The sequence below is a fragment of the Aplidium turbinatum genome, chromosome 17, assembly GCF_918807975.1.
Source record: "Aplidium turbinatum chromosome 17, kaAplTurb1.1, whole genome shotgun sequence".
Classification (NCBI taxonomy): Eukaryota; Metazoa; Chordata; class Ascidiacea; order Aplousobranchia; family Polyclinidae; genus Aplidium; species Aplidium turbinatum.
In genome coordinates, this window is record NC_137488.1 from 10,582,166 (window position 1) to 10,610,071 (window position 27,906).

Consider the following 27,906-nt stretch of genomic DNA (forward strand, 5'->3'; position numbering starts at 1 on the left):
TTTTCATATCATCTTCACTACGGTACGTTTTTCATCAAGAAGGTCCTTATTTAAATAGAATTCTAGTTGAATATTTTTTGAAAATTGTATTTGAATAAGGACCTCTTGATGATCCTCCTTTTAGGGTGGAACAGGCTGTAGAGGTTTTAGGAAGTATATAGTAACTATATTTGATGTAATTTGCTTGGCATTGAGCACTTTTTGTTGTATTAATAGTATTTATTGTTTATACATGCAGTAGGCCTATATTATGTATATAGGTCAAGTCAGTTGAGTAAAAAAACACTAAAAAAGCAGTAAAACTTTTACTGATTAATTCTTCTCTATTCAAAACAAAATCATTTTGTTTGCAAGCGTTTATTATTGCTAGGTATAGATGATAACAATTTAAAGCAAATTTAAATAATGTGTAAGCCGAGTTCATCGCAAAAAAAATTCACTAATCGTGAATTTAGTTGTGATCGACCGCGAGTAGCTTAATGGCTTGTTGAAGTAGCGTAGTGGGCTGTGGCATAACTTCTGACCTTTATACAAAACGAACAGACAAACCAACATCATTGTACCTTCAAGTTTTCAACTTTTTGAAACAACATAATTTACATTTCGTCTTAAAAAGATACGTAAGTCATAGTTTTTTTTTTAAATATGCAATTGACTAAACGCCTTAGACCTTGTTGGTTACGTGTGAAATCTTGCGAGTTGCTTGTTCCGCAAATATTCTTACTAGATCAAAGCAAATGAAATGTTGATGAGATTGTATAGGCTAGAGACAGTAAAAATGCATGCTTGTCAGTTGTCATTATAAGGAGCGTAATCTAGCTAGATGAACCTTCTTCCAGTTAGCAACTGTTGAAAATGTCTTAATAGAAGAAAGCGTAGATATGCTATTCTATTGTGCTACGCTCATTGTTGTTTTTTCTTCAAATAATTCCTCCTCACATCAAGCTTCTTCCTCCTCTTTTTCTCCAGAACCAATTTCCGGCGTGTCAGTTGTTGCCTTTTCATCGACATTATCTAGAAGAAAGCGATCTTTTTGTGTTTCAGCGTAATTTTAGCTGGCTTCAAATTTAACAACGACGTGACTTTACAGCATTTATTCTAAAGCACTAACTAGGGGTATTTTAATGCAAAACAACATAAAAAAAACGTTATTTTTGCTTGCACATTCATTATAGGACTCATTGCGTTACAACTGCGTTACAAAACTAACAAACACAACAAAAGAAACATTTAGCCTAGTAGGGCACAGGAAATAATAACAACATCTCAGAAAATCAGACATTTCAAAGAATCATGATAGAAAGTTTGTGTTGGAGTGAACATGCATGAAGTTGACCGTCTTACCTGTAATGAAAACTTACCTGGAAATATTACTTCATCGTCTATTGAAACTTCTTCTTCTAAAGCTGTAACAACATTGCGGATACTATGTAAAATATGCATGTATGGGTTCTTATTTGCTGGTTGGTGTTCTAAAAAGGTGCATATGACATGTTATCATACTTTCAACGATAAAACATGGTCAGCGAAAGGAACGAACGAAATCTTAGAGCAAATATGTTTTGTAGAAATTATACTTTTTGTTTTCCAAAAAGAACAATTTTGCACTTACGCCAGTTTCATTATAGCCTGCACTTTAATCATACGACAGTTATCACAAGCTTATAAAATAAATTAATGTACTTTTATCTCCATAGCCACCGGCAACAACCGAGCACAGGCTGATTAAAAATTATGAATAGGCTACAGCAGTTAATTCTACAATGTTGCACAGGCTTGCATGCATTTTTTTTTCAGAGTTTTAGTACTAGAATTATTTTTTTAAGTATGATTTTTTCTCCGTAATCATGCAAAATGTACAGGAAAACAATATATCTTCATAAAGGTGATAACTAGCTAACCATTTGATATTACAGGAACAAAACAGAAACTATATTTAGCAATGAAGTGTAGTAAAATGTTAGAACAAAATTATCCTGTTGCTATCTTGGTTTCCTGTTACTTTTTAAAAGTAGGCCTACCAAAGCTATTATAATACCAACAGTAGACTGTATCTAAACTGAATTAGCTATGTTCCCAAACGAAATAAAAAAGAAAATTCTTGCCAATCGAAAAATGGTCTCTTGTGCATTGCTGCTTTTGTGGTAAGATATCGAATCCATGGGAAATTCTTCAACCTGCATTCCCAAATGACTGAAGGTGTAAAGTTACAATGCTCTTTCGTACATCATAAAACTTATTCAACTCTTTTAACTAGTTTGACGGTAGGCTACAAACCAAACAAACCAATAGGCTACCTGATGGTCTGTTGCCACATAGTTCAAGCTGGACCAACAAACAGAGGAACTGCAGTCAGAGTATAGATGTGGTGCAATGTTAGTTAAACACAAAACTTTGCTAAAGTCACTTGAAAACTTTCCAAGACAATGTCAAGACAACATTTACTGCAAATGTTGCACTACACACATTCATTTCTTACTCTTGTAAGTGCCACCAGCTTCTTCGCAAATCCTCTCAACTGTGCTTTGTTTTATGCTTGATATAGCAGCGTAATCTGTAACGTTGTATACAAACTGATTTGTTGGTGTGGATGCTATTTCTTTCAATTCAATGTACTCCGCTTCTCCAGATCCAATTGCAAATACAGCAACTCCTGAAAAGAAAGATGACATTTAAAAAGTTTTTGACAATTTTATAAGCTATTTTAATTGTCTATGCCCACTGATAAATGTCTGTAAACTTTGGTATTGTAAACATGAACAACGATCAGAGCACGTGATTGAGATATAACGTGCATTTTTCGTATATATAGTCTTATGTTAGGAGTTCAGGTATAGTCATCTGTGTATTAAGGTGGAGTGAAAAAACCTTTTTATAAAATTGTTATTAGCTCGGGGTTGGAAAACTTGCCAATTACTACTAAAACTAATTGTGCAAAATTAGAATGTAATCTGACGAGAGCTTGATCTGCCACCAGCCATTTGAAAATTTACCATTGGGCCATTCCGTGTCAATTCACACAGTCAAAAAATTCAACCTCTTCAATTTTTCTTAAATTTTACACACCTTTTCACTAACTTATATGATGAAAATGCAAAATTTGAGTGAAATTTATTGAGAAACACGAAAGTTATAAAGCATTTAGTTTGAGGGGGGTCTGCCGAGGGGGCACAATTTTTTTACTTTTGGCCATGTTTGAGGTCCTATTACTGCTTAAGTAAATTAGGTAAGAACCTAATTGTTTTTCAGGGGATAGTACTGCTGCCAAATATTGAAAAAACAACATCGTTCATATTGTCATTTCAAAAGGTCATAGTCATCCAAATGTGGCCGTTTCCAGCTCTCGGTTAAAATTTTCCAACACTTTAAAACCTTGCTAAGACGCTATTTTTGATTGGTTTTGGCTGAAATTTAGTAGAAATGTTGTTTACAGGATTCTCTATGAAACTTCAATGTAAATTTTTACTGGAATTATGGGTAACCGGGATATTAAAAGGACCCCTTTTTGCTTTTTGTCATTTTGACCTATGTTTCACATTAAATACTTCCCAACCCCTTTAATATTTTGTACTGAAATTTTCTCAGTTCATAGAGAATCCTATAAACAACATTTCTACTAAATGTCAGTCAAAACCAATCAAAAATAGAGTCTTGGCAAGGTTGTTTTAAAGTGTTGGAAAATTTTAACCGAGAGCTGGAAACGGCCACATTTGGATGTCTTTGACCTTTTAGAGTGACAATGTGAACGGTGTTGTGTTTTCAATACTTGTCAGCAGTACTATCACCTGTAAAAAAATTGGGTTCTTACCTAATTTACGCAGTAATAGGACCTCAAACATGGCCAAAAATAAAAAAATTGTGCCTCCTCGGCAGACCCCCCCTCAAACTAAATGCTTTATAACTCTCGTGTTTCTCAATAAATTTCACTCAAATTTTGCAGGTGTTTATCATATAAGATAGTGAAAAGGTGTGTAAAATTTAAGGAAAATTGAAGAGGTTGAATTTCTTGACTGTGTGAATTGACACGGATGGCCCAATGGTAAATTTTCAAGTGGCTGGTGGCAGATCAAGCTCTCGTCAGATTGCATTCTAATTTTTCACAACTAGTTTTAGTAGTAATTGGCAAGTTTTCCAACCCCAAGCTAATAAAAATTATATAAAAAGCCAAAGGTGTTTTCACTCCACCCTACTGTGTATTGCTTTCGTAACGTTCTTACCCGCTTTCTTGAGCTCAGATGAAGGGCGTTTTACAGCATCTTGAGATCGTCCATCAGTAATGACCACTACCACCTATGAAGAAAACACAGTTGAGGCCTTTTTATTCTTCTTATTTTTGCACACAAGAAGTAAAAAATATATACAAGAATAAAAGACAAACGTTAGCACACAATCAGCAGCGGCACAAAAGTAGCCGGAGGACTATTTGCGATTTTTCAACAAAGTAATGCTAAATGTGTAAGAAAATAATATACATCCTATTAAAGGTAATAAATAGCTAGCCATTTAGTATTAAAGCTTTTGTAGAGAGTTTGCTTTGTTGAACCATAGACGAACAAAACAAAGTAACAGACAGTTACAAAAACAAAAAGCAGTTAAAATTGGTTGAATAATCACACACAAAAGTTTACACAAGAAAACTGTTAGAAATAATTTGACTTCACTCGTTTGACGTTTGCGCGCTCTTCTTGATGCAAATCTTTGTAGGAATCGCTCAGATAATGCAGGGCGTGACCCGTTTGAGTATTTCCACTTAAGTATGTCATGTTATTTATGGCATTGAGTGCTACTTCTTTGCTGGTGCACTCATCGAATTGTAGTTCAAACCTGTACGGATATTCAAAAATGAATTCAAAATGTAGGAGTTTGTCCAAACAGAATGTCGCCCCGACAGCTCAAGCGGCGCTGGTTCGACTCTCGGGGTGTGCGCTTGAGTAACGCATTCTAAGGACTGCTCTCCATTCAGCGGCACCTAATGAATGGAATCCCGGCAACAACACTTTAACTATCGGAAACTTCACTCTGTCAATCTCGGTAACCGGCCCTGCGTCAAAAGCCTCTACTATGCGAAACTACCAGGAATAACCTATCAAGGTTTGTCAGTCCGAGGATAAAGTTTCAAAAACCAACCACGTCATGCAAACATTTTTTCCCGGTTTTCCGCGTTTCCATTAATGCAAAAAAGCCAAAGAAAACAAACTGAATGGATTACAATAAAAACACGCAACGAAGCTTTGTTATACGTGGAAAACCAGCAACTAAGCAATGATGTACCTTGGTTCATCGTTGTATTGAAGCAGACCAACTTGAACGCCGTCTACGCCAATGCCATGGAAGGCGGATACAACGCTCACTAGGAAGTCTTGTAGAAAAGCGAAACCTTCTTCCCCGACAGATGCGCTCCCATCAAGGACAAACGCAACGTCCGACAAGGCCTGATAGCATCCGGGTGCTGCTGGTAATGTTGGTGGGAGACTAGGAGTTGAAGTTGCTTATAGAAAAGTGTAAGTATAAATGTTTGACAGAAAGAAAACGGTTTAGAAAATATTTAAAATTTATCAACAACCATAGAGTAATCTCAATGCGAAACTAACCAAACGTTAAAAAAATTTCTTAATGTTCGAAGTTTACAACTTTAAATAAGACAAAAATCAGACTTATTATTTTGAAAACACGTTACAGAAAACAAGATGTTAGCAAGAAAAAGTGCAAAACATTGTTATTATGACATCGCGAAGTAATGAAACGAAACATCTTGTATGATTACTTCACAATGTAGATATTAACGACCTGTTTTAGTCTGATGCTGCGAGTTCGCTGTGGTAATAGCGAATTGCACTAGCTTTCGGAACACAGTTCCTCAGTTATGTGCTACGACGAATGGTGTTGGTCGGTGAGTCGTTGTTTTACCCGGCTTTTTTGTTTGGCTTGAGGCTGCTGTCTTGAATCCTGTCTGTTGTTGAGCTTCTGTGTTGTTCGGCGTTATTGCTGTGAAGTTTTGTTGAACCAATTGATTACTAGATTAAGTGACGTAGTTCTTCCCTTTCGGCGCGGTTGTTGATCTTTGGACTCAGCTACTTATGAAAATGGCTTCTTTGAAGGGCAGTAGTATAGGCTACCGCGTAACCAGCTCAGTGGCCGAGTGGTTTCGCCTTCGGCTCTGGTGCTGGTAGATCTGAGATCGATTCCAGGTCGGGTCAAACCGAAGACTTTAAAAACGGTACCGATTGTATTCTATCCTGCATAGCGCAGTGAGAATGAGTCGGGTAATAATGTGATAACATCGTAAACCTGATACAAATTAAAAATGAGCCCTGTCGCTAAAAGACCTTAGCTGTTGTAGAGCGACAATAAATAAAACCATAACATTATTATTAGGCTACCGCGTCGTTTTCTCTGGCAATGATTGTAAATTCAAAGTCGGCGAGGCAATCATTGCCAGAGAAAACAACGCGGTACTGCTGTGCTTCAAAGAGGCCATTTTCATGAATAAACAGAGTCCAAAGCCAACAACCGTGCCGAAAGGGAATAACTACGTCACCTAACCTAGTAATCAACTGATTCAACAACACTTCACAACAGTAACACCAAGCAACACAGAAACTGAATAGACAGCATTCAAGACAGCAGCCTCAAGCCAAACAAAAAAGCCGGGTAAAACAACGACTCAATGACCAACACTATTCGTTATAGCACATGACTAGAGAACTGTGTTCCGAAAGCTAGTGCAATTCGCTATTACCACAGTGAACCCGCAGCATCAGGCTTAAACAGGTCCTTAATATCTACATTGTGAAGTTAGCAACGATCATGCTGCTAAAAGCGAAACTCAATGTAATGCATATCCTGTATGGTATTTGACAACGAATGTTTTCGAACATGATATACAGTAGGCTTATGTAATGACGACCGTGCATGCACATCATTATAACAAAATTATTTGAGAGCCGATGTAACTTAATTCTGCTAAAACGTAGGCCTACTGCTTCTTTCCTTACTAAGACACCAAAATGCAGTCTCGACTCTCGAGCTTTACAACAAGCAAACAAGTGGTGAAATGACAAAAGATAGAAGATTTTAAGTGTTAAGTCTGACTGGTGGATGATTTCGTAAGTTTTCGAGAGGTTAGTTTGTAGATGAGAGTCAAGTTGATGCAAGACCAGGCGGTGGCATTCATCATCTTACACTCAGTGAAAAATGGCAACCTTAGTATTGCTTTTGCAATGAAAGCAAAGAGATTGGATCTTCTACAGAGATGTTGTGGATTTTAACCACTTACTAATGGAGTTTCTGCAACGTGTTTCGCATCCACTCTCTGTATCAAACACATTGCCACCAGGACAGCCTTTGTACGAGAACAGTACGCAGGTATTCAGTATTGTGTTCCAGTAATATTTTCCTTCATAGTTATTTACACCAGGCTCAGTACACTGTCCGAAAGGTGGCAACTGGGAGCAAATATCATCCACATCGTCTCCGTCCGGTGGTGTAGAAGTTGTCGGTGAATTGTCCGTGTCTAAACGCACCCCGATTAGATGTTTACGCTGGTTCTATAACAATCTTATGCAGGTGTAGGGGTGGGCAATGAAATCATAAAAAGTTTTATACAGTAGGTTTTGACAATGGTCAAATCGTGTGGGCAGTTGTGAAAATCATGAGGTTGTTCGGTGACAAAACTAAAAACTGATCATTGTTGCAAGTTTTTGTGCTTAAAAAAAAATGTACTTTGCAGTATTTGAGAAAAGCTCATCAAGTCTGACACTCCACGGACACTGCGATACTTCCAACTACCTACTGTCCTACATCTTTCACCAAAATGTTTTTGAAGATAACATAACAACCTATTTATGAAAATTTTATTTGTTGTTCTGTAAAACAGTAATGACAATTAAGCAAAAAACTCAGCAAATTTTATTAACATGCGTTATTGCTTGTTTGTTTGAAGACTTTTGGTATTCTGTCAATAGCAAAACTTTAAGAAATTGCAAATCACATAGGCCTACACAGGAATAAGATTTTATTCATCATAATAACTTATGCTGTGTGTAACCACGAAAGAGAGAATTAACCTCAGAAGCAAATGACAGTGCAAAGCAATTGTACGAACAAATGATGCAGTTTGGTAAAAATTTAAGCTATGAAAATGCGACTTGCAATTTTGACTAGTTCTAGCTTGACACATGACCAGGTTTGCAACGGCGAATGTTTTGTATTTTATTCACACGATGCAAAAGTAGAAATATGTCAGCTGCGAAAAGTGATGCAAAAGGAACACTTTTTTATTTCTTCACGTCGCCTCGGCGTGGGTTGTCTGGAATCAAAAAAGAATGTGTTGTTACAATGATTGCACTTCTTTGGGGTTAGCAATAGAAACGAGGTGGAGTCTAAAGCTTCCAACTCAAGTTTCATTTCTTCATCTGATGCAGATCTTCATTCCATGAAAACCCATACAGCAAATCAACGTCGTTGAATTAATGTAAAAAACGACTGATTTGTTGTGGGTATGCTGTGTGCGTGATGCACCTCAAACTTGTCCTTTCAATTCTCAGACTTTTTCGATCAACCAAATGAAGGGAGAAAACTTTATCGTTTTGTGACTGCGGCAAGTGACATATCTAGTCTACAGACCGATTAACAACGGCACTGTCTTTTGAATACAAAATGGTGAAAAAGATTTGCGTGTCTTGACCATACCAAACGTTGGCAGCTTTCTGGTGGCCTCACAACATACTGTAGTAGGCTAGAGGTATCAACCTACTGTACAGTAGGCTATAGGCTTATAAAAAGTAACTACCACAGCCCCAAAGACCGGCTTGTTCAAGACTACGGTATATTGTGTGAAATTGATACGAAGAGAGGAAATGAATCAATATTTTAATTGTTTATTTGCGGGTTTTTAAACCAAGAGTTCACTTCTCAATTCAAGTATATAATTTTTTTTCCTGGAGATAAGCTTTTTGGGAAAGCTAATATACACCACGTCCACAATCATATTTTATCCAATAGGATCTCTATAGCGTTAATTTTTGTGCGACCTCTGCTCTGTTGTTATAAATAAACAGCAGAAAATTTGTGCTGAAAATGAGGTAAATATGTTTTAACTTCCAACGCAAATGTGCTGAGACAAGTAACTCCTAATTATTAAATATCAAGCAACAACGATTGGTTTCCACAAAAAAAAGTTATATGATACAACAACTTACCAGGGGGCGTTGGCTCTTCAGGTTCTTCTGCAAATGAAATTAACTTGACAAAAGTGTGTGATTTAACGATAAAGCGGATAACATAAACATTCATAAAAATAAGTTTCTGTATAACCATTAACCAGTCAACAATGTAGTGATTTAGTTTTTAATTAAGGATTTTAGACTAAGTTACCATTACTGTTTTAACCTACGCTTCAAAATGTTTATTTAACTCACCAGGTGGAGCTGGCTCATATGGATCTCCTAGAAATTGAAAAGTGAAGATAAAAAACGTAGAAGTTAAGAGATTTTATGTGGAAGCCACGAGATAACACGGTAAATATCGAAAGTTAGAGACGTTTCGCGCCATTGACATCTTGCATAAAACCAACTGGTTATAGTAAATTGCAAAGAGATTAGGATAGAACTAAGTTGCATAAATATGTTTGCGCTAAGCTAGCAATTAGCCATGCCTACTGTCAAACATTCTGTCAACATGCTTGTTCACGAGAAAACAACCAAACAACCATGCTTTGCGAGAAAACAACCATTGCAATCGTCATGCAAAACGTACAAGCAAATAGCTTAATGCAGATGTGATTGGCCGAGTGCAGAGCTAATGCCACAAACGTAATAAGCCTATGCCCACTTCGCACGGATCTAGAATAGCTTGCTATGGGTTGGGACATATATATTTTAAACCCCACAAGCTGCTTAATTAGATTAGCTTCTTTCATATAATATGTATCAAGGTCGAATATTTCTTGAAAAACTTTATTTTTATCGTAACTCACTTATCGTACAAATTTCTCCCAATGCGTTGACTATTTTATAGCTTCTCAGACAATTCAGAAGGATAATGCCTGTAGCTGACATTTTTACTTGTGTTGATTAGCATTCATGCCATTCGTCAACGTGGCTTTACGACAAAAGTTGAATTTAAATTCTCTGAAGTTGATTTGCTAAACTTAAAACAGCAATTGCGTTCCATCACTTTGTTTAAATTAAGTTAAACTTTATCAATTACTTGAACATATCCTTTCTGCTAATCTTTCATTGATTCCTTCCAGAGCAGAGAAGTCGTCTACGTTAATTATATATCCAGGTGAACTGAAATCCATCAGCTCTGTATTGTTGATCTTCAAACCCACGCCGACAGCCACCATTTTGTTGTAATTGTTTCGTGCTTCCTGTACAGTTGTCATGTTCCGATTATCATTTGCGGCTCCATCAGTCATTGTGATGAGAATTTTGAAAGCGTCACTTCTCATCTCAGGAAAAACGTTCTGGTTGACGAATTGCAACGCGCTGTATGTCTTTGTTCCCGATTGCATTTGCTTTATGGAATGCACCGCGTCGTAGATTTCACGAGAACTGTTTTGTACATATTGATCTACTTCTACATTGGTTCGATCCGAAAACTGGATCACGTAGACATAGGGAGATATTGTTCGGCCAGACGGCTCAAAGGCATCAACAGTTTGTAAAATCCAGTCCTTGATTAAGTTGAATTCGTCTCGATAAATCGAATCTGATCCATCAATTAGGAAAGCGAGGTCAATGCCAACAAGATGACACACAACTGGAGGTCTTTCCGTTGGGATGGCAGCTGTAAAAAGATGAAATCACAACGTGCTGAAACCAGCATGCAGGTCACGCTTGCAATATAGTGAACCATCAATGGACAAGAAAGTATGACCAGACACTCAAAGCAATAAGTACAGTGTAACTGAATGTTAAGACATGCTAGTGAACTTAACAACTAACAAGGAAGTCTACCTACTGCAAGCATCATTCTCCGTAGCTTACTTATTTAGCAAAATGCAAATAATGACTTTGAAGCACTGAATCAAAATGATGTGCCAAACCTCTCGGGTATATCGTCCCTATGCATTTCACTCACCGCAATCTGAAATGTAAGCAGAAGAATGTTATTACTTCTGTCCTAAACTGAAACGTACGTTTTCTTGCTAGTGAAATCTATTATTAAAGTATCTACTTTTTCTCTTTTTTTAATCGTCAGCAAACAATGTCTACAAGGAATTATAATAAATAATTCGTTAATTGTCCTCGAACCGGAAACAAAAATTCTAAAATGAATTTTTTTCCAAATAAGTTTATTATTTTTACAGAAGCTTGTCAGCGATTTCGTAGTTGGCTAAAAATCTTCTTTTTCACGCTACACATATGAAATTGAAATATCATAACACGTGGTCATATGACTTTGTTGAGTAGAAATCGTAATGAAAATAACTCATTATACCGTATTTGGTAAGTTGTAATTACCTCCTGGTAGAAGTTCTCTGATGATGTCTACAATAAGTGGCCTAAGCTGTTCAAGATCATACGTTCCGGCTGGACCGCGTTCTCCTGGTTCACCCTGGAACCACATATACTCAAAACCAAAACCACCTCTCACATAACAGTATTTGAAGTATATTAATTTATGTGGCCTAATCACTGCATGACATATCATAGCACATCTCATCGCAGTTGCACGCACGTGCTTAATACAGTGTGGTTTGAACAAACAAAGAAACAACTAATTCTAAATGAGCATCGAAAATACACTGCACGAAGACAGCTCAGTACATTGTTTGCATACGCTAAGGGCACCAACTACTATTGACTTACTCTGGGTCCTTGGCGGCCAGGTGGGCCTTCTGGGCCATTCAAACCACTTCTTCCATCGGCTCCTTTCATTCCCTATCAAAATTGCATACCAAAATTAACATAAGATCTTGTTTGTTTAATTAGCCAAAAGGAGGTTTGGAAAAATCGAATAATTTTTGATACTGTGTCAGACGTCTTACCTTTTCGCCAGAAACACCAGAAGGACCGATGGGTCCTGGTTCGGAAGATGGTTCTCCTTTTTCCCCTTTTACACCACGCTCACCCTGAAAAAAGAAGTGTGGTTAGTATAAAGCTATAGTTATGTTGGTATTAAAATTTAAAAAGCTACTTTAGGTGGAATCTAGAAATACATTTCCTGTTGGTTGAAGATTTTTGTTAGTCATGAGAGAAAACAATTTTAGTGTTCACGTTTTTTACGTGCGAATGGAAAAAGCTATTTTTTATTAGTTTTAACACCGTAATGTAGTTTTTATTTTAGAAAAACAAAGAAGAAAATGCTTGAAAGGACAATTTCAGAAATGCTGAAGGAAACTTACTTCTGGACCGACGGGGCCTCGCTCACCGGTCAATCCAATCGTACCAGGAATTCCAGGCAAACCAAAATCTCCACGTTCTCCCTGGAAGGTAAAATAAAACAGTAAAGCTTTTCTTGAAACATGCATCGAAAACGTCTCTATACTATCACAGTGTTAATAGCTAGCCTGTTAACTTTATGCCTAACCGAACATCGATATGATAAACTTTCAAAACAGTATATCTAATTGGAATAACAGGCAAAACAGAAAAAAAATAAAATATGGTCGAGGTAATTTATGTTTCACTGTCGCATTTAACAAGATGGTATACCTTATCGCCTTCAACTCCAGGTTCACCTCTTTCTCCCTGGCTTCCTGGGGGGCCCTAAATACATTATTAATGAAGAACGAAAAAATATATTTCCTAGTGTTTGTTTAATTTAGGTTATCTGATCTAAAGAAATAAAACAGACGTTTTATTTTATTTTACGTCGACTGGGATTACAATATTGTAACCTACTGCAAATTATACAAAGCAACACCAACAGAAAATAGCGACAAAAACTACACAATCATCAATTCAACTTCCTTTTTGGTGGCATGCTTTTTAAACACGTTTCCCTAAGACAAGCGGCGTGCTCTCGAGCGGTGTCGTACCAACGTCCTTTGTCGAACTAACCAACTAGCCGCTCACACAACCGGCTACATTTGTCATCATGCAAACCAAACGTTCTTGAAATAAAAACAGGATAGCAACAAAATTAAACTCACATTTTGACCATCAATACCATCAACTCCCCCGATACCTTCTACGCCCTGTAAAATAAAAGAAATTTTATTTTAACGTATGCTAAAACCTGTGCTTTATCATGGTCGTCCATTTACGAACGTCAGTGTATGAATATGACACAAAAAAAAACAACCAAATTTGTGCTCGTGCACGTATTTGCGTTCATAGGGTTTTGGTAGGGTTTAGAGTCTTTCTGCTACTAGACTGAAAAAAGGCAGTCAAACTTCATGAAATAAGTGTTTAACCACGGCCTAAAAAAGCGTTTTTTAAGCAGTTAAATCAGTATTTTGCATCGAATAAAAGCTTAGAACTACGTTAGGGCAAAGGACAATATTCAAAAACATTTTTAGTTTACTCAGACAGGTACTCAGAACCTAATTTATCCGATACCAAGGTTGGGGAAAAAAGCGGAAAATTCGTTTACTTACAGGTTTCCCAGCCGGTCCGGGTGTACCGCATAATCCCCTGGGTCCTTTCATGCCCTAAAAAGAAAAGCAGAATAAGTAAAAAGCAGTAAAGATTGAAGAAATATGCGCAACCAAAGATTATATATAAGGAGCATAAGCCATGCACGATTGTAAAATAAAAGAAATATGAAATTGTAACTTTGCATTTCATTTGCAAAATTATTCTTATCTTATGCGTAACACCTAAAGTTGTAGACGTAGATCGTATTTTACCTCAAAAGACAGGCATGCAGCCTACGCCTGTAGCTCTTCAAATTTTTAAGAGGAACTGCAAGACATCTGAGGACTGCAACTCAAGGGTATAAGGATAGTCGAAGTAGGGGATTGCTCACTCAAAAGTAAGGTGGACAACTGGAGGGTCATAATGTTATGACAAAATTTGATACAACTACAGCTTGAGGTCTACTGCCATATGTCGCATACTCAGGTGAAGTTTATATCGAGGGTTAAATGACAGAACGAGCCAAGTCACCCAAAAGTAGTTTTGAGAAAATGGCATTTTAAAATTTAAAAATTTTAATTTTAAATTTGAAGTCAAACCACTCTTTTTTACTGTGTGACTATGTTTTGGACCTGTGACGGCAAGTCGGCAATGATGACAAAATGAGCTATGTCACATTAGCTCATTTTGTCAATAGAGATGGTATAGATGCAGAAGCGGCACAATGAGCTATGTAGCAATAGCTCATTGTGTCGTATAGCACTCTGGACTTAGTTTAAAATGAGCAGTCAGTTCTGAGAAACCTGTTCAGGCTAAAACTTAGCTCTTTCTGTCAGTAAAAATACGGGGCTTGAGAAACACTTTCCAGTATCTAACCACAAAAAATGCAAAAATGGACTTAGCTCGTTCTGTCATTTAGCCCTCGATAATATGACCTGCCCACGTGTGCACAAAGTGTGTATCGCCAAAATAAGTATAGGAAATATGTGATATCATGTTTATTTAATAGTATTTAAGTCATGATAATGCAGGGGTAGACTTCAAGCAACACCGGTAACGGTTGGTAGCCTCACACTGCTGCAGTAAGGTTTTCCAAATTTTCTAGCATCCAAAATTTTAACCAAATATAGCAATTCATTTAATGAGAATAAATTTACCTAAAAGCAAAGAAAACGTTGTGCAGTTCTGCTAATTTTTGAACTTCTTAGGAACCCTTCAGCTGTCCCTTTCGCAAGAAAAATCAGTAAAGTGGGTCGTCCCGGTATTCCACTGTCCCTACTCAAGGGCCATGGTAGCTTTAAATTCATACAGACTATAGGCAGACGCAGACAAAATGTTCGTTTTTGTCGACTCCTTTAAGCATTTCTAAAATGAATTTCAAACTAGAAGCTGTACCTTTTCCCCATCTCTTCCCTTTGTTCCGCGCTTTCCTGTTCCACCTCTGGGTCCTGGAGGTCCCCGTTCCCCCTGATAGTAATGATTGTAAATATTAAGTTGTAAACATAAGATGCTATGCCACTTGTAGGTTGAAGTCACATTACGATCATAAGGAGAAAACGTGGATTTAACTTCATGTAAAATGACTGAACATTTCCGTTCAAACAAAATTGGCCGATAAGATTTCAAATGACGTGTATGCATCAAGTCGGACTAATTTTATTAACCGGTGGTTAAAAGCAGGAATGTATTGACATGAACATGTACCTCTTCACCTACACCCTTTTCTCCTTTTGCTCCCTCGGATCCTGTTTCACCCTATAAAATTTAAAAGAAAAATATAAGATTCTCTATTATCCTATTGCTTCCCGACAAGTGAATAATAATCAAAAAGCAAATTTTCAGTCAACATAAGAACAGCGATTGCCGATTAGGTTAAAACTTACCTTTAAGCCACGTGTGCCATTTCTTCCCGTTTCTCCCTAAAAAGATAAACCTGTAGAGCTGCTAAAAGGCTATAGCCTATATATATAAACCTCTATTGTTTGGCATATGCTATGTCAAATTAGTGGCAGTCAATAGATTTTTTTGGCTTATTACCGCTTGTTCTACTCACAATAAGCACGGTTGAGAATTCACAAAGAATCAATGGCATGTGGAATTTGTTTGTGTTGCCCTAATAAAGGTAAAGGCTGACCGGTTTTACAAGTCATTGTTGTTAACCTTACTTTTTCACCAACTTCTCCTTTATCTCCGGATTCTCCTTTTTCGCCATTTTCTCCCTGAATATATTGAGTGTGTAATTAATGTACCGTAACAATAACAAAGGATATAAGACAATTTATCTTTGCATATTACAAATTGAAAAGCAAGACGTAGAGGCTTAACTAAAATACAATCTGTGATGGGATGCAAACATTTCAGATCAATGGGGCGATTGCACCAGAAAAAATTGTCCTTATATTTAGCTAAAGAACTTGTTCCTAATACTGATGATAGAAAACTCATTTGCAGACACTTAATCACATCACTCAGTACAAACAATAAGTAATTACTTTAACCCCTCGTCTCCCTCTGTCACCAGCTTCACCAGGCTCTCCTTTTGTTCCATTTTCCCCTTTCGCTCCTTCCTGACCCTGTCATGATATATATTTTTTACCAAAAATGTGATTTCTTAAATTAAACAGTTTCGCAATCTTATGAGTAGGCTCGAAAGTTAGTTTTAACTTTTATGGTTCAGCCCAGCAAGTCATCTCTAAGAAGGGCCGTAGCCACTTATCTCTAAAACAGCGTTCTGTTCATAGTCATAAAAAAAATCAAGGGCTATCGTCGAAGGGGCGCCACTCCCCAATCGACGGCAGGCATTTAAGTTTTTTTATCAAAGACACATCCACATGCAGGGGCGTTGACAGGGGGGTCTAGGTGGTACTTTTGAACCCGGGCCCGGAATATTTAAGGGGCCCGGATTTAAAAGATTCCCCGCGACTTAAAACATTATCAAGATCTTAATATAATCAGATCTAAAGGAATTGCCATCAGAGGTTAAAACAGCCACTTCAGCCGTCAGATGGTAAAATACCGGGCCCTCTTCCGGGTACCGGGCCCACTTCAGCTCTCTGATGGTAAAATAAACACTTCAGCCACCAAATAGTAAAATAAAAATTTAGTTTAGTCTAGTATAGTGATTTCCCTAACCACGAATATTTGGTAAAATATAACCCGAAACAAGAATTTCAAAATAAACAAGCTAATGTTTGTTTAAACGCAAAAAATGAAATGGCACAAGAAGATTGCTATCCCTATTTCTGGACTAAAAATTAGACCAAAACCGCTTTTCAAATTGCAGCAATCATCAAATGTTTGACTTGGCCCAAAAACCTTTCCCAAATCAAATTGAAAACTTTTTGATGGTCTGCACTAACTTTGCTGTAAATTCCCTTCTGGTGAGCCTAGAATGACCAATGAAACATCAATGGAATCAGGAAGTCATACGCTAGCGTCATGTGACAAATAAAAGTTCAAAAAAGCAACCACTAAATAGAGATAGTAAGTTTTGCGGTTCGGGAAATTTTAAGATTGTGCAAGATTTGTTTAACAACCATGCTTTTGGCATATCGGGTTTGATCTATTCCTCTTAATTTTCTACTTTGAACAGCATGTTTCTTCATCATTTTAAAAGCAACCTTTATATTCATAACATTGTCGATGAAAGGGGCCCGAAAATAAATTGGTACCGGGCCCGAGAAATCCTGTCAACGGCCCTGTCCACATGCATTGAGCGGTGACGAACCGGCGACGTTTTAAACGTCAAATCATGGCTCTCACCACTCAGCTATACAGCCGACATAGGTTTATGATTATTGTAGCATAAGAAGTAAGATGTACCGGCAAACAAACCCACCTTTTCACCAATAAGTCCATCTTCACCAGTGTCTCCCTGTAAAATATAAGCAATTAAAAGGGTTAATTGAACAGCTACGTGAACTTTTTAACTTAACAAATTGCAAGGGTTGTTTAGAGCAAGCTTAGTTAGACCAAAACAAAACTTTATCTGTAAAATAAACTCACTTAAACGAAACCAAAAACAAATGTTTTGGTCTTCAACTTTCCGAGATTGCGTTTATTGCATGTCAGTGTAGTACACAGTTAAAATTGTGACATCCTTGTAGACGGCCAGTCGGCCAGCTATTATCTAATTGTCGGACAAAGAAAGGAGCAGCAAGCGGTGTAGCTTACGCCTAGTTAGAAGGTCACTCATAAGGCTCATAGCCAATGAAACCATTTAATTTAAATAGAATAAAAATCTTCAAAGCTTATTTGACGTATGATGATGAAAGCAGGGCGGGGTTAGAAGAGCACAGTCTCGAGAGATTTCAGCTCATATTATACCAAATAACATTATAGGTCGTGATCGATTAAAATCCTTTTGGCTGACAAAGAAGAAGTTTAAGTAACAAATCCTGGTCGTTTTGTGATGGCTTCCTTTCTTTAAGCAACGTGCTGGGAGGTAAAAGTTTACCACCATCTCGTGCCAAAAGATTTTACAATGTAAGCTACCGCAGCACTATCTTTTCATAACGGTTTCCGTTCTTTAAATTAGAACGTAAGAAAGTTTGGGCCTATTAGACCTTATTTCCGTAAATACAGCTTACATCATTTTTTCAAACATGCTACTGAGAATAGTTGATCTGTGCAAAAAAGCATGTCAAAATGCTGTTACCTTAGATCCAACATCACCCTTTTCTCCATCGGGGCCCTGCACCAAATGCAAAATACAAGTTCATAGGAAGGCTAAGCAAATACCTTGTGGCAAAATTCAATTACTGTATATACATGTAGACATGAAATCTTGCTATTAGTCTACGCATTAAATGAGTCGATATTAAGCGTATTATATTCGAAATTGTCTACTCGAGCAGGTGTGCTACGACGATATAGAGTATAGACAGTTATAGGAGCAAGAACAGGAAATGCAGTAAAAAATAAACCGATACTCGCCTTGTCTCCTTTTTCTCCCTGTAACAGCAACAAAAGAGATGTGAGCAAAGAATAATTTTATATGACTTCCATTTGAAAAAAAATCTACCACCACACAAGAAGTTTTGCTTTTCACGGTAAAATTGATGCAAGAAATCAATTCTTAAAACACAAATTGAACGATTTCTGCACAATTAAAAAAAGCTGCATAGAATAATTGAAACATGGCCACAAAGTGAGTTGGCATTCATAAAATTATTTCCAAATATTTAGTAATAACTCCCCACGGTGTCAGACATATTTTTAGACACTGATCATGTAGAAAAATGAAAGCTTCGTCTTTAGTTCGTCTTTAGCCTCAACCGCTTAAGAACTGGTATTGGCAGGTGTAAAACCTTGATGAGACACTGGGGTTATTCCATGGGGAGCACAAGTTGCAAATGCGGACAGGAGCAAACGATGCAACATCTACTCGAATGCCCTGACCTAAAAGCAAGGTGCTCTGCACAGGATTTGGCCGAGTTCAACGATAGAGCAAGAGCCTGCGTGATGCTCTGGGCTACGGCCGTGTGACACACGATGAAGAAGAAGTTTCACAGAGTCACTGGGAATTCCCCAAGGACAAGTAGTAATTTAATAAAAAATATCAGTAACTTCTCAAGTACATGTAGCTCTACACAAAACGAAAATTACATGACTTTTGACTCTTCTTTTTATTTCTTTAAGCATGATGTCTAAAAAGACATTGTTTAGCTGCGGACAGAGGCCAATGTTTCGATCTTACGGGTCTCTTCAGCGTAGTGAAATGAAAGTAGCCTAATTAGTTGTCTTGAAGTTTGAGATGAGATTATGGTTTCCAAGAGTGATTAACAATACCAATGAGAATTGATTTTAAGTTTTAATTTCGGACTTTTGCAAAGCGTCAACAAATAATATTATCTAAGACTTTGTCTGCGGCATAGCCGTTTTATACCAATCAAGACAACATTATTATTGCAGGTCGTAGAGCATAGATTCAATGTTATGACGTTCACGGTATCTATGGTTTCCTTTGTTTAATAGTAGTCTACATTGATTTCATTGAAAAACAAAATTGAACCCATTGCAAAAATTTTAACCAAAGCTCTCGTAACTAATGACAAAAACCGTTTTTCTAACTAAACTGCAGAGAGTGATAAAAACAACAAACAATTTTTCAGCACATTCTTGTCTTGAAAACCAAATGCAAATATTGCCTTAGTGATAGTAATAAAGTTGCAAATTGCCGAGCGTGTGTTAATAGTAATAATAATGGTGTTGCAAGCACAGCAGTGCTTTTTCACCTTCATGATAAGTTACGTAGCAATAGTAATTAAACTTTAACAGTTTGTCTACTAGGCTTTTAAACAGGTCTGAAGTGTAAGCATCATTTAAAGGTCAAAACTGGATTAAAGGTTAAGTTATTTGAATGAATTAAAATGACAAAAAAAACTTGGCTTACATAGAGATCTTCAAAGCTTATGCGATTAAGGAGTGAATCTATCGTAAAACATTTTTAAACTAGCTCTAAGTCGACTCGAAAATGTTTTTTTGTTTGTTTTATCTTTATCCTGCATTGCGGGAAAGCGGACTTGAGCGCTATGCATCGGTGTACGCCTTCCGACGTACACCTGACCCACGCTGCAGCCGACGGCAATGTCTGTTTCCGGTTGTCTACTCTACTTATGACTTAAATTTGGTACTACCCATTACTCGAAATCGATCACTGGGTAGAGGCAATTATCGTAAAGTTTCTTGCCCAGAGAAACAACAGCAAGTGCGGGTGGCTGGAGTCGAACATGCAGGCTCTCGACTGCGAGCCCAACGCGCTAACCACTCGGCCACTGCTGCCGAGTGGTTAGCGCGTTGGGCTAACCAAATTTGGGCTAAATAGTTTCAAAATTCAACTGTGCTGCAGTTTGTTTCGTAAATTTTATAAGCCGAGCTGCAAGATGTTAAAACATCCATTCCATCAAAATATTTTTTGTCTCCATTAAAAAAATTAAATTGTCTAGGAAAGATCAATTTCCAAAAAGAGGAATGTTTTTTCAAGCCGTTATTAGAAAGTTACTTTAACTTTTACTGCGTTTACTTAACTCTAGAAAGTCTGTGAAGCCGATGTTAACATACCCAGCTACCAAAATTAGTCTTTTTTAATTTTGTTAAAAAGGACCATTTTTGTTAGATTGCTGGTGGGTGGTCACATGAAAGGACTGTCTCATTTTCGAGTTAAGATATTTGGCATTTGCGTAGTCAAATAAATATAAAAAGTGGCAAATTTTATTGCCTTAGTTTATAATGGTTAAATTGTACCCACGACTAACATTGAATGGCGAACAAGCTAAATTGTATTCCTCGTTTATAAACTGCTGCGACACTTTGTGCGTTGGGGGTTCAGTCTTGGCTGTTTCTTTTCCATACGTACGTAATTTGAACACAGACCACCTTTAAAAAAGCCATTCCAATTTGTAACTTTCACTCAAGCTCTATGATTGGGTGTGGGGCCATTGGTTATTGCTCATGTGGACTACAGTAGCATATGGAGCAAACGTGCTGTCAACGTAGCCCATGTTATGGCGCATAGATTGCATTGATAAAGTAATTCTTGACAATGAAGATACGATTGTACAAAAATACCGGTTTTCCATCTTCTCCGTCTTCACCTTTTGGTCCGACATCCCCCTTCTTCCCCGGCTCTCCCTAAATTAGTTGAAACATCAAACAAATTTGTAGCAAATAGGTGAAATTGACAGAAATGAATAAAAAGATAAGTTATTGATAAAACAAAGCGCTATAAACTAGCACAGATTGTCCATTAAGTTTTACCATGACAAATTTATCAATGAGAGATTTCTATAGTTCAGTTTTTTTTTACACTACGAAGATTAATCGTGTTTACTCCTTGTTAAAAGAAACGAATACTTAATCTATAAAATAAACGTTAGTTACACTTTCAGAGAAAGCGGTTTGCCATGTTTACTTTTCTTTTTTACAAACCGTTTCTTTGAACGCCTTTAGAAGATGCTGTGCTTAGTTATTTTCGAGCAAGTCCAACACTGCCTTAACATGCAACAGCAAACTGCATGTTGCATAAACGTAGATTGTTGTTATATTTACATGGGTAGCTTAAAATTTTTACAGTACCTTTCTGTTTGTTGAACCACTTCAAAAATCAAAATGCTAGTGAGGAAACACATGTTAATTGCAATGCTGGTAAGGTGATGACATCAATATGGTAGTCAAAAATAAAATTGGCGAGCAGATGACATAGTTACCTCTACAAAATCGCCTTGCGTTCCCCTTGGGCCTGGTGGGCCTTGGGGGCCGATGGGAAGCTGTAAAACAGAAGTCGGCACAAATCAATGAAACTGACATTGAGCCACATTCTGACAACAAGAATGTGATTGATTGTAGGCAAGCAATTCAGACAAAGTAAATATAAAAGATAGTGGTGACAAATTTTACTTTCGCAAATAGTCTACTGTATATAACATTTATCAAGTTGATATTAAAATGTCTGGCTTTAACTTCTTTGTCTTGATGACATCAGACAGAAAAGTTATTTTAAGAAATATTTGAACGTCCGTGAAAATTGATTAGCTTATATCAGGACTACTCAACTAATTTTAGCAAAGGTCCATTTTGACAAGTTGAATATTTTTGCGGTCCTGTGAATATTTCACATGCAACCACGAAAATTAAACATCCAGTATGAGCACCGAAACACTTTTCAGGTAGTGTGTAAAACATCTTGGATTTTTGTCTGACACAAACAAAGAAATAAAAAAGAAAAAAATGTATTGTGTTTCTTTGTAGTGTAGCTGTGTGGATCGCACATCAGAGAAGACGGCAAACCGTTGGGTGGTCTGGGGGCGAAGCCCCCAGCCCTTTGGTTAATGGAAATCTGTTTTAAGAGACCCTAAAATGTGGCAATGAAGTTATTCTTCCGGAAGCCCGAGGTCCACCTTCAACACCCAGAAGGTCCGGATTCGGACCGCGATCCGCCAGTTAAGTAGCCCTGGCTTATAGGCTATCATAGAAACGTAGCAGGCATATGCGACATTGCATAGCCTATTAGGCCTACATAACATTGTCGTAGACAAAACATTTGTGTTGTCATTTTATTTGCAATGTTTTGACTGGTTTTTGTTGATAGCGACTATCAAAACGTTCGACTGTTGAAACTCTGGAAATCAACAACGCATTGGGAAGCGCAGGTGACGCCATCTTGGTTCTCAGAGTAGGGTGTGTTATGTAAAAGTGTTGCCAGATTTTGTTCACATTTTCAGACAAAAAGCTATTTTTAATCAAGTTGATAAAAAATCAGCCAATGATTTCTAGTCAAGTCTCGACAAAACTTTGCAACAACTGTACGAATTATTTCAATTTCAAAAGTGATCTTTTTTTCAACTTATTAATCAGGTGTACTGTGTAAGCCAGGATACTAAAAAAACAAATAAAAATTAGCTTATTGGTGTTGATACATTTAAACCAATTATCTCCATCGAAAATACCACAGCAAAAATAAATTACAAAGGTAATAAAAATTACACTCATTAGTCATTACTTGACTCATTTACTGATGATATCTTTAGCTAGAATGAACCTGTTTTGAACATCTTACAATTTTCAACACTACTGCAATGATGAGTTGATAAATTAAAGTTTTAATCATTTTTATAAATATAGTTACCTCGCATGAACAGGTGCAGTTGTTACAAGTGTTAGCTTTGTAATTGTCATTTGGAGGGAAACACTGAAAAAACAAAGCGTCATAAAGTGAGAATTGAAAGCAAAAACCACCGAAGGCAATGCTTCATTTCATGCCATGTCGGCGTCTTAGAAGGAAATGCACCTCATGTATAGTGATATATTTTCTGCACAAATAATTTCACTGGTATTCCACGTGTGAGGTACGGTAAATAGGCCTACCTTAAAAAAGGCGTTGTTCCAGAGTAGCTCATATACAAATAATACAATAGTTCTAATTTACGTACGAAGTTCAAAAGGAAGTATTGAGTTACATTAGTATGGTCAGGGGTTACCTATTCCATTTGTGTAGACTACATTTACATACGGTACTGTAGATGTAAAATTTATACTTATTGGAAGTGTTTTTTCAACTTTGGAATGTAGGCCTCTTACCTCCTGCAAAGCAATAAAATAAGTTTTAACAAACAAACAAATAAATTCAAAAATATAGTTAAAAGGGTATAGGCCTACAACAAGCGCCTATGCTAGTTGTAACAATGAGTATTCACGGCCTTGTGCCAATAGCCTTGTAATGCCTTTTTTGAAGCTTCTACGCATATTTTATCTAATGTGTAGCCTATTCCTTGCAGCAATCAAGGCAATCACTAGAAAAAATAATGAATTTAATTTTATCCTCATTTCAAATTGTGGTTTGCTGCAATGTTCTGCAAATCCTTTTTTCGTCATTTAGGACGTGATTTTCGATTGTTTTCTGCTGAATTATTTTGACTTACTTCCAATTGTTGGATGATCTCAGCCATTGTATCTTGAGACCGCATTTCCAAAAACGTTGAGGTATCTGGTCTTCCGACTTTAGCTAATTTGTTGAGAACAATTGTATCAGGACATAGGCCTTCATTCCACCCATCAGACTGTACACCACTGTTATGTAAATTGCCAAAGTTGACAAGACGTTCTGCATTACCATGTCTAGCCTACTTAGTTTGTACTTTGTAGGTCACAAAAACGCTCAATACAAAAGCTACAGCAACAATTACTCTTTTAAGTTATTTTGGAGGATTTTGGAGTTTTGGAGGTTATAATTGGAGGTCTCAATGGCTGGCGTGGAAGCTACACCGTTCTGGTTAGCGAAGCGTCACTGCAGCTCGCTGTGCTAGTGAGTAATCAGCCTTGTGCTGATAGCCGGGAAGAACGCCTTTCTTCACAATTACTCTTTTTTTACTTTTGTTTCTTGAAAGAAAATGTTGTATCTAAGCCTATTGTGTTTTGAAATGTATCTTGTTTTTTTCTCTACTATCGAACAGTTACGAGGAAAATCATTTTAGTAGATCAGCTCAGCAGGCCATAGCCCTAAGAAGGCCTGTAGGCATTTTTCTCTAGAGCAACGTAGGCTACTGTTCATACATTGGAGAAATCAAGGGCTATAGTCGGGGCACCACTCTGCAAGCGACGGCGTGCCTTTAAGTGTCTTGCTAAAGGCAGTCACATGTTCTTGAGCATTGTCGAACCGGCGGCCTTTCGAACGTCTAACCATGGCTGTCATCACTCGGCAATGCAGCCGGTTGTAGATCAACTTACTGGCATTCCCTAGTGACAGAAACAGGCAACACTGTTATTCCAGCATCTTCTAGGTCAGCAATGGAGTATTCGATATCATCCATTGTTACTGTTGGATGACTTTTACCGTTGGTTAACAAAATTACAACCTGCAAAAAAGCAAAATATTAATATGCATTTATTATTGTTATCCTACATTTTCAGCAACATGCGGTTTTTATCCAAACAGCAAAATCAGTCATTTTTATATTGATTCAACGTTGCTGTGTGGGATAGTTCTTAGACACTAAAATGAAGTCACTGCTAAACAAAGCACTTGATGAAACTATTTTTGCACTTTTAACTTGAAAATGTGTTGACACTGACAGCAATACAAAGCGTTTTGTAGACGTTTTGCAAATGGTTACCGAAAAATGAAACCAACGAACTATTATTTTATAGCTGAAAGTTTATTTCGTGATCAGGCAAGCTTGCAGATGACTTGGTTGTGTAATAGACGTGGTTAAAAAAGTTTTGTTTACTCCAGTTTTGCATGAAAGTAAATTTAATTTGCCTTTACGCCAAGCTAAATACAGTAACTCAATAATTTTCCAAACGCAATTGCACTATATTTTAAAACCAAATATTGACTATGCCGTACAGGACGCGGTGGTAAATTTGCCCCGTCAACAAGGAGTGGTCTAGGATGAGACCGAATCTGATCAGCAGTTGCGTTGAGTGCTGGAATACAAAAGTGTTGTCAACGGTGTTACAAAGATGCAGCAAAGTATTGTAAAGTGACTACTTTACACAATGGTTATTGCAGAGCTCAATTAAAAAGTTATTGTCTCTCTCGGTGTTCCTGCATTTAATATCAGGGCATCCGTCTGTTAGCTATTGCTGAGTCAAGGTGAAAAACAAGACCTTGGGTAATATTAGGGTTTTTGTATCAAGAGCAGCCGATGCTGTAGCCTATTGTTGGCAATTTGCAATTTCTCCATTCTCGCAAGTGGCACTCTCCTTCAAATCAGAGATGCCTTGTAACTCAACACAGACCTTTCAAAAACAAAGTGACCAATTTCGCCCAGAAAGTGATTCAGCTCAGATGAGACTTCAGACTGGATAGAAAGAACATGACTCGACTGATGCTCAGGTGGAAATCTAATTGCTTTGACATGGTAGAGATATCAATCGAAAATCGACAGCCAATCCACATGGCACATTTTACTTTTTTTAATTGATAAACGTCACATCGCTGACAGTTTAAAAAAAGTTGTCGCTGCTATTGAAGTGCAAACGAATCCAACAATTGTATACAGCTTTAATTAATGTAGGCTAGAGTTGCTTTTCTGCAACAGATCATGGAACGTAGGCTGATTTGCCAAGTCCTTAGATTTTTCCATTTCGTCGCTTACATTAAGCTGTCGAGCTGACAATTAGGCTACCTTTGTTAAGAAAAGATCCTTCTCCAAGAAAGCGAAGACTTTCAAGTTGCTCGTTAATTCCATCCATGATTCCCTTACGCGTCGCTGGGTTTGTGTAATATTCGAATGAGGAGAGTTCAAGAGGAAAGATAATATCACTGCTGAACTGTAAGATACAACATGTTAAATGAAACAGAGAGTTTTATAAATGAAGAATTTTTAAAACTTCACAGGCACCGGTACAGATTACAAATGATGCGTAAAAGAAAAAAATCATGACATAGACAAACTCATTTTTTAGTTTGATTGCTTGACGCATACAGAAAAGTATAAGTTAGCCGACAAGTGAATGATTACCTGCATCAAAGCAAGTCTAGTTTCATCTGCACCGTACTGTATGTTCTTGGTGCGGCCGATACGTCGCACCAGCTTTTTCAAGAACCTCATCATGCGGCTATGATGATCCCTGAAGCAAGCACTGCTGTCGACAGCAATCACGATGTCATTTGGGCATTTTGGATGTACAAGTGCTGAAAAAATAAACTACATTTGTGATCTTTACAAATCTTGTAAAAACTCGTTTGTCTGTATTCATTATTCATTCCTATCCACTCCTTTGCATTTGATCTGACCAGAACTGGTCTTAAATCCAGAATCTTTTACCAGCTATTGACTCAGCCAGCTGATTGCGTGGAGTGTCAGTCTCTGGATAGGTAGGCGTGAGTTCAATTCCCTACGTCAGGTTAAACAGGTACCTATACAATTTGAAATGATGATATCATTTGAAAAAGAATCTCGTTGAAGGCTTGTACTGAAATTCAAAGTTTTAAAACCACTAACGTTATAAAAAGCTTTGGGGTGGATAACTGCATTACATTTGAAACAGCAAGCTTATTTTACTTTATTTTATTCTGGGTAATTTTGTGCATTGATTGTTCTACCTAAATCGTATTATATCTTCATACTAATTAAAATACCTTGTCATTGGTTTTAACTGCTAACCCAACTAAACAATCCGTTTTTACATAGATTCAACGTCTGCAGAACCAATGCAAAAATAACTGATTTCTTGAATGAATTATTATATTCTCGAAGCTACAAGCTTGGAGCGATATAAGACAGCGAGTAATTTTTGTTGTAAAAGACTCGTGACTGACCACTCCGGTAGTTCGTTATTACGTGATGTTGCTTGCAATTCTTTTGTTTGTGACTGTGAGGATGCAACGTTTTTGTTTGTATCATATTCGACAATAATAAAAAAAAAAAAATGAAAGTACATATTAACGTAGCCTACTACTTGTGCCCGAATCAAGTTCTTCAAAGTGTTATCTGTTCGAATCAAGCCATTGTAATCCGTAGCATTTCAAACACTTTTATCTTGGTCCTAGTTGCACGCAGAGCATGCAAGACTATTAGGAATATAGATCTGCACAAAAGTGTAGCCTACTTGATCTGGAACAATAACCGGCCCTTTTTTCATCTTCCTATATCGAGCACTAGCTACGACGCTTTATTAAAAGTGACAAGCACTTACGTGCAGCGGATGGTTCACAGCAGACGCAGTTGCATTGTCCCACAGATGCATCTGGAGGTAAGGGTTCCACTTCCAGCAAAGGATCATCATGTTGAAGGCCAAAGTTTCGTGACACTGAAGTCTTCATCTTGTGTTTTTTGCCAATAGCGCAGCATTGTAGTAAAAAAACTAACACTACCGCACACACAAATACCCGCATTTTTGGTCAATTATTTTTCTAAACTAAATAAACTATTGT

General features: G+C 37.2%; 1 protein-coding gene across 1 annotated transcript; it reads right to left on the reverse strand.

Annotated features, from left to right (window-relative positions):
- Nucleotides 1-564: 564 nt before the first annotated feature.
- On the reverse strand, nt 565-27,906 carry LOC145786425 (uncharacterized). Its single transcript, XM_082598078.1, has 35 exons — nt 27,669-27,906; nt 26,492-26,664; nt 26,156-26,300; nt 25,372-25,451; nt 24,753-24,880; nt 23,947-24,095; nt 23,155-23,219; nt 21,737-21,796; nt 21,099-21,161; nt 18,465-18,482; nt 18,187-18,222; nt 17,368-17,403; nt 16,022-16,102; nt 15,695-15,748; nt 15,413-15,448; nt 15,234-15,284; nt 14,925-14,996; nt 13,550-13,603; nt 13,103-13,147; nt 12,663-12,716; nt 12,353-12,433; nt 11,996-12,079; nt 11,817-11,888; nt 11,469-11,562; nt 11,086-11,091; nt 10,210-10,791; nt 9,420-9,446; nt 9,201-9,227; nt 7,277-7,513; nt 5,272-5,488; nt 4,662-4,824; nt 4,218-4,290; nt 2,480-2,653; nt 1,362-1,406; nt 565-1,014 (listed from the first exon to the last, which is right to left on the reverse strand). Exons 1-35 carry the CDS (start codon nt 27,865-27,867, stop codon nt 941-943), a joined length of 3,555 nt encoding a protein of 1,184 aa, XP_082454204.1. The 5' UTR covers nt 27,868-27,906; the 3' UTR covers nt 565-940.

Excerpts from the sequence above, each read along its gene's own strand:
- LOC145786425 (XM_082598078.1), bottom strand. The coding sequence starts at position 27,867 with ATGCGGGTATTTGTGTGTGCGGTAGTGTTAGTTTTTTTACTACAATGC. Across the intron at positions 5,489-7,276 it reads ACGTTGCAGAAACTCCATTA|CAACTTCAACTCCTAGTCTC; the intron begins GTAAGTGGTTAA and ends CTTTTCTATAAG. Across the intron at positions 4,825-5,271 it reads CAATACAACGATGAACCAAG|GTTTGAACTACAATTCGATG; the intron begins GTACATCATTGC and ends ATATCCGTACAG.